General features: G+C 37.5%; 1 protein-coding gene across 1 annotated transcript; it reads right to left on the bottom strand.

The window, feature by feature from the left end:
• Window positions 1–3,970: 3,970 nt before the first annotated feature.
• Window positions 3,971–6,080, bottom strand: LOC142229561 (neprilysin-3-like). The gene has a single exon (XM_075300126.1). The coding sequence runs from the start codon at window positions 6,028–6,030 to the stop codon at window positions 4,057–4,059; it is 1,974 nt and encodes a 657-aa protein (XP_075156241.1). The 5' UTR covers window positions 6,031–6,080; the 3' UTR covers window positions 3,971–4,056.
• Between the last annotated feature and the right edge of the window lie 1,847 nt (window positions 6,081–7,927).

Below are 7,927 nucleotides of genomic sequence, written 5' to 3'. Positions count from 1 at the left end.
GATATAGCTCCCATATATATCTTTCGCCCGATATGGACTAATACGGTCCCAGAAGCCAGAGTTTTCCTCCAATTTGATTGAAATTTTGCACAGGGAGTAGAATTAGCATTGTTGCTTTGCGCGCCAAATTTAGTTGAAATCCGTTCTGATTTAGATATAGCTCCCATATATATGTTTTTGTAAAAGTTGTAAAAATGACTCTAATTTTCCTAAACTTCTATTACATATATATTGAGCGATAAATCATAAATAAATTTTTGCGAAGTTTCCTTAAAATTGCTTCAGATTTAATTTGTTCCCATATTTTTTACTAACATTGTGTTGTACCCTAGTGCATTAGCCGACTTAAATTTTGAGTCTCTAGATTTTGTAGAAGTCTATCACATTCTGTCCAGGTCGAGTGATATTTAAATGTATGTATTTGGGACAAACCTTTATATATAGCCCCCAACACATTTGACGGATGTGATATGGTATCGAAAATTTGGATGTACAAAGTGGTGCAGGGTATAATATAGTCGGCCCCGCCCGACTTTAGACTTTCCTTACTTGTTAAATCTCTATAGAAATAAAATTTTGAAAAAAGTTTCTATAAACAAATTTTGTTGAGAAATTTTTCTATAGAAATAAGATTTTGAGAAAAAATTCCATAGAAATAAAATTTTGAGAAAAAATTCAATAAAGGGTGGTACGGTCAAAATTTGGTCAAGGGAAAACGAGTTTAAATCGGTGAAATCGTTTATTTAAAAAATCAAATTAAATTTCTTTTTCAAGTTCAATTAGTATAAAATTCAGGAAACATATTCAGTTAGGCTTTCGCTTTTCCAAATCCGAATTGCCGGGCCTCACGCTTGACACCTGCCATCAGATTTTGTACAGCCACCTTGTCCACCTTCTTCGCCGCAGAGAGCCAGTTTGCCTTGAACTGCTGCTCGTCCTTAGCAGTTTTGTTGGTCTTCTTTAGGTTCCGCTTGACAATAGCCCAGTATTTCTCAATTGGGCGGAGCTCTGGCGTGTTGGGAGGGTCCTTGTCCTTGGGAACCACCTGCACGTTCTTGGCGGCGCACCACTCCATGGCCTTTTTACCGTAATGGCAAGATGCCAAATCCGGCCAAAACAGTACGGAACAACCGTGTTTCTTCAGGAAAGGCAGCAGACGTTTATTCCAAACAATCTTTTACATAAATTTCTTGGTTGACAGTCGCGGAAGCTATGAAAATGCTGCTTTTCAAGCCACAGGTACAGATAGCTTGCCAAACCAGATATTTCTTTGCGAACTTTGACAATTTTATGTGCTTGAAAATATCTGCTACCTTTCCCCTTCCTTTTGCCGTATAAAACTCCTGTCCCGGAAGCTGCTTGTAGTCGGCTTTGACGTAGGTTCATTACCGTCGTCCATTACCACGCAGTCAAACTTCGTCAGCATCGTCGTGTACAGCCTCCGGGATCGCGCTTTGGCCGTCGTATTTTGTTTATCATCGCGATTTGGAGTCACTACCTTCTTGTAAGTCGATAGCCCGGCTCGTTTTTTGGCTCGATGCACGGTTGTAGACGATACACCCAGCTTATTTGCGGCATCTCGGAGAGAGAGGTTAGGGTTTCGCTTGAAACTACCGGCAACTCTCTTTGTCGTCTCAGCGGCTTCCGGTTTTCGATTTCCCCCCGATCCAGACTTCCTGGCTGTCGACAAACGTTCCCCAAACACCTGGCAACTGATTTGGCAACTTTTAGCGATTTTGCCAGATTTGCGTGCGAGTAGCTCGGATTTTCGCGATGTGCGAGCAAAATATTGATACGCTGCTCTTCTTGCTTGGACGGCATTTTGACAACTGAAGAGTGAATTCCAAAATCAAAATAGGAGCAACATTCTACACACACACACACCTTCAAAATGAGGGGTGTTCATGTTTTTTAAATGCAAAATTGAAAGAAATACGTCAAGTTTATATTGACCAAATTTTGACTGTATCACCCTTTACGTGATGTTAGTATATGGTATCCAACAACCATGCAGGAATTGGTTCCTACCAGTCCATAATTATATATAGCTCCCATATAAACCGATCGCCAGATTTGACCTCCGGTGTCTTTTGGAAAAGCAAAATTCATTCGATCTGGTTGAAATTTGGTACGTGGTGGTAGTATATGATATTTAACAACCATGCCAAAAGTTGTCCATATCAGTCCATAATCATTTATAGCCCCCATATAAACCGATCCCGAGATTTGGTTTTGGAGCCTCTTGGAGGAGCAAATTTCATCCGAGTCAGTTGAAATTTGGTACATTGTGCCAAATAGTATATGGCCGTTAACAACCATACCTAACTAGGTCCATATCGGCCTATAGTTATATATAGCCCTCAGATAAATCGATCCCCAATCACACAAAAATTAGTCCATATCAATAATTGTATATAGCCCCCATATAAGCGACCCCCATATTTCAATTCTGGCTCCCTACGTACCGTGCAAAAGTCCATATCGATTCGTAATTATTTGTAGACTTATCTACACATACCTTTTTTGTCTAATATATACCACCTATGGACTAACACACAATTTAACATACCACAACCCAAGTAATTCGATTGTGGATGAGACAGTCTTCCGTAGAAGTTTCTACGCAATCCATGGTGGAGGGTACATAAGATTTGGCCTGGCCGAACTTACGGCCGTTTATACTTGTTTTCTTTGCGTGTACCTCGTATGGACTAACTTACAATTGAGAACACGGTGTTAAGAAGTTTTAATATACCTTGCCATCGGCAAGTGTTACCGCAATCCAAGTAATTGAATTATGGATGACCGTCGTTAGTAGAAGTTTCCACGCAATCCATAGTGGAGAGTACATACGATTCAGCCTGGCCGAACTTACAGCCATATATACTTGTTTTTTTACTAACATTTTGTCCCACCACAGGGCATTACATTTTAAGTATACATAAGCCTAACGAATTTTGTCCAGATCGAGTCAGATATAAATATATGTATATGGGAACATAATGTTTACATATAGCACCCAACACATTTAACGGATTTGATATGGTATCGAAAATGTGGATCTACAAGTGGTGCAGGGTATAATATAGTCGGCGCCGCCCGACTTTAGACTTTCCTTACCTTGTTTTTTTATGCTTGGCATACCTATAAACTAACACAAAAATTCCTAAACATAACGGTTCCTGCCACTACTTTTATGAATTATTTTAAAATTTAAGAAAGAGAAATAACCCTCCAAAATCTATATTGGGGAATTATTTCATTGTGTCAAATTTGGGTTTTATTTCATTTGAAATAACTCCCCAAAACTGAAAATGAAATAGCTCAACAAAATATGAAATAACTCCCCACAACTCGTTGTTTTTGGGGTCATATTTCATTTTGAGGAGTTAGTTTTTGGGGACTTATTTTATGGAGCCATTCAAAAATTTTGCAACTAATATTGTGTGTCACATATACCTAAAAATAATTAAAGTTTTTGTAACTTTTAACGATAAATGTTAATAGTTTATACCAAAGATAATAAAAGAGGAAGATGGGAGATTGGCTTGCGTCATACCAAATGTTGCATTTACCAGATTAGTTTAATACATGTTTGTAACCTTTTAGTTGTTTTTAGTTTTTATATTTTAAATGAAAAATTTAATTTTCTTAATGAAACAATGATAAATTTTAGGCAACAACAAAAAAAAATTACATTTTCCCCTTTATGGAAATTTATTTCGTGCTCTTAGTTTCTTTTTATGTGCATTTTAATACTATGTCAATACCTGTCGTATACGCTTTTGGTTCGAGTATTAAACTAATGTGGTAAATGGTTTGATGTGCTCAGTAGCCAATCTCCCATCTTCCTCTTTTATTATCTTTGGTTTATACTACTCGTAATAGGCATATTTTTTTTGACAGGGTGTAAAAAGTCAGTCTCAAACATAAACAACGAAACATGCGAAATAAATGGTTCACTTAAATATATTTTTTGACTAATTGAATTATTTATTAAAGTTCCGTTTATTTAATTACCATTAAGGAAAATAATAAAAAAAAAAAACAAAAACATTATAGCCATAGTTGACACGGTTTACGTTGTGATATACCTTGCTTGATTTTGCAATCGAAAGCCTTTGCAAATTGCTCAGAGTAGTAAACAGCATCATTCAAACGATCCCTTGAAGTGCCATGTTCTTCGTCACCATCGTCAGCATAAGAAGAACAAAAACTCATGGCGTAATTTAAGAAGAATATTTGTTGCACTGTCATATTAAGACCATTAACCAAAAATCTGGTATCTAAGTTGCCCTTTTGTCTAGTGGCAAAGGCATTATAGGCATAAGCCAAACCACTAACATCGGCTAATTTATCGTTTTTGCTAGGTCCATAACGTTTATCCATACAACGATAGACCCGATTAAATTTAGTGTTGGAAATCATTTCAATGAGACGCTTAGCATTCAAACCACCATCGGTGTTTTTCTTGAAACCATCAAAATCGAAGCCATGTACTATTTCATGACCGAGGATAGCACCTTGGATACTGTACTTGAAGACATCCTCGAAGTGTCTGTCGAACAAGGGTCTTTGCAGAATTGTGCTTGGAATGACAACTGTATTTACATCGGAATTATAATAAGGTGTATAAATGTCCAACGTGGGTTCCGTATTTGGGTCAAAATATTGACTAACCTCATGGGGAAGATTATTTTCAGATGCTAAGATTTTTGTTTTTAAATTGAATGCCAACAATTGCAAATGATTGCCATAAAAATCTGCAGTGTCGAAATTTAGCTCACTATAGAAATTCTCCAAAATTTCTAGGGCATTATTACGAGGAAAGTTGCCAATTTTTAATTGCATATTGTCCAATTTATACAGCAGGTAGACCAGAGTAGCTCCACTAAGACCATTTTCATTTTTCAGAAATTTCTCCTTTATTTCCATTTTGACGTTGTGAAATATATGATGGCTGTCCCATATGGCACCATCCATCATATCGCTTTTCATCTGCTCATAAATCCATTGAGTGGCTATTGGCATTTGATAACGTGTCGATTTCATACATCCAAAAATATGGAAAAAATCGGGTTTTTGCTGAAGTATGTGCCAGATGAAGCGTATACTTAGATACTGGCATATGAATCTTTCCTCATAGTCTGCCATAAGGGTAGCCAGTGAAACCATAAAGGGAATATCTTGCACAGAGATTTTCTTGTCGATACTCTCAGTATTGGTATTGGCCAGAGCAATTTCCAAATATTTTTTCAACCATGGCAAAGTTATATCCTCGATTTGTATGTCTTCCGATTTTTCGGTGTCATCTGGAGTTTCTAAGACATATCGAGTCTCGAGATCGTCTTCAAATTTACTCACTTTTAACCATAGATTCTCAAACGACGCTTTTTCCGTTATCAAATTGAGACTATCTAGAATGATTTCAAAATCTGTACGAGTTAATTTTTCAAAGTCATTTTTCACCTTCTGCAATGCAATGCTGATCTTGTTTTCTCCTTCGCTTAGAATGCGATCTATGAAAATTCCAAATTGTCCGTATTTATGCATAATAGCCAATGTTCGTATCCAATCAATATCTATGGAATCGTATGAGTTTCCCCAAATATCGATAAGGTTTAAATTTTCGTTGTTCTTCAACCACATTAGATAGTGGAAAGTTGTATAGTGCTCAAGATTCAAACAGGATTTCAAATACTCCTGGGTCTTCAATACAAAAACGGGTTTACCTTCCATATTTGTTTCATTACTTAGGTAGTGGGATAAATCTCTATTACTTTGATAATAAGCCAAATCATATATATCGCGATATTCCCTTCCGACACCTTCGATATTTTTTGCCCAATTGCCGCAGGCATATTTGTAGAAATCATCACAAGGACTAGAGTCTAGATCCATAGCATTTTCGATTATCCCAAGGTGTCGTCTATTTATAATATTCGCATCTATTGTAGATTCTGCTTTACAATCCAGTAGTACTAGTAGTTGTCCTATAAGGATTATTGTCGATTTTATGAAGAGTTTCATATCTCTTTTGAGTATGCTTGAATTGACAATCGATTACTAATTCGAAATTATTGCCACCTATATTGTATTTATAGTATTCTGAATTTATTTTGTTTTATATATAGTAGAGATATTTTATGTGCAACAATTTTTATTTTGTATTTCAATGTTTTTGCTTATCACCTATGTGGTCTTAAGTTTAATTGTTTGTAACAATGTTGCATGACTTCTTTATCTCATTGTCATTGCTAGATTGTGTTAGGTTATGCCTCCTTTTAAATAGGCGGTATGAGAACGGGCCCTAGGGAAATCCGCCCCAAAACCCAAATGAAACAATTTCTTGAAAGTGAGGCAACGCTTCATAAGAGGCTCCGTAAGTCAATTTGGCAATATAAATATGGCTATATAAGGCGATACTTGGCGAATTAGTACAATGCGAACATCTCCGTACTTATAAAGGGTGATACGGTCAAAATTTGGTCAAGGGAAAACGCGTGTAAATCGGTGAAATCGTTTATTTAAAAAATCAAATTAAATTTCCTTTTCAAGTTCAATTAGTATAAAATTCAGGAAAAATATTCAGTTAGGCTTTCGCTTTTTCAAATCCGAATTGCCGGGCCTCACACCTTGACACCTGCCATCAGATTTTGTACAGCCACGTTGTCCACCTTCTTCGCCGAAGAAAGCCGTGTTTCTTCAGGAAAGGCAGCAGACGATTATTCAAACTCTCTTTCACGTAAATTTCTTGGTTGACAGTCCCGGAAGCTATGAAAGTGCTGCTTTTCAAGCCACAGGTACAGATGGCTTGCCAAACCAGATATTTCTTTGCGAACTTTGACAGTTTTATGTGCTTGAAAACATCTGCTACCTTTCCCCTTCCTTTTGCCGTATAAAACTCGTGTCCCGGAAGCTGCTTGTAGTCGGCTTTGACATAGGTTTCGTCGTCCATTACCATGCAGTCAAACTTCGTCAGAATCGTAGTGTACAGCCTCCGGGATCGCGCTTTGGCCCTCGTATTTTGTTTATCATCGCGATTTGGAGTCACTACCTTCTTGTAAGTCGATAGTCCGGCTCGTTTTTTGGCTCGATGCACGGTTGTAGACGATACACCCAGCTTATTTGCGGCATCTCGGAGAAAGAGGTTAGGGTTTCGCTTGAAACTACCGGCAACTCTCTTTGTCGTCTCAGCCGCTTCCGGTTTTCGATTTCCCCCCGATCCAGACTACCTGGCTGTCGACAAACGTTCCCCAAACACTTTAATTACATTTGTAACGGTTGATTTGGCAACATTTAGCGATTTTGCCAGCTTTGCGTGCGAGTAGCTCGGATTTTCGCGAGCAAAATTTTGATACGCTGCTCTTCTTGCTTGGACGGCATTTTGACAACTGAAGAGTGAATTCCAAAATCAAAATAGGAGCAACATTCTACACACACACACCTTCAAAATGGGGGGGGGGGGGGGGGGGGGGGGGTTCAGGTTTTTTAAATGCAAAATTGAAAGAAATACGTCAAGTTTATATTGACCAAATTTTGACCGTATCACCCTTTAATACAATTTCTCCAATTTCGTTGTCACTAAGGTTAATTCCGGTAATTATTACACATTTTCATCTGAATGTTCACTTCCCAAAATTGCAAATATAAAAAAATTAACTCACCCACGATCTATGTTTATAACTCACAACGAAACTCTAATGAGCCTGTGTACTCTTTAGCGAAAAGAACGTAAATGTTGTATAATACAAACGACCAAATGGAGGTTTGCCCATCAGACAATTTTCCAGTGAACTTTTTACCGTTTCAAGATGCACACGGAAACATGTGCTTATTGTCATGTATACATGTGTATGTACACATTACAAAGACGCCAGAAATACTCAAAGCCCCATTCGTACTATTAACGAACATATTTCATTAA

Source organism: Haematobia irritans, chromosome 3 (assembly GCF_050003625.1).
Source record: "Haematobia irritans isolate KBUSLIRL chromosome 3, ASM5000362v1, whole genome shotgun sequence".
NCBI lineage: Eukaryota > Metazoa > Arthropoda > Insecta > Diptera > Muscidae > Haematobia > Haematobia irritans.
This window is presented reverse-complemented; position numbering and strand designations above follow the sequence as displayed.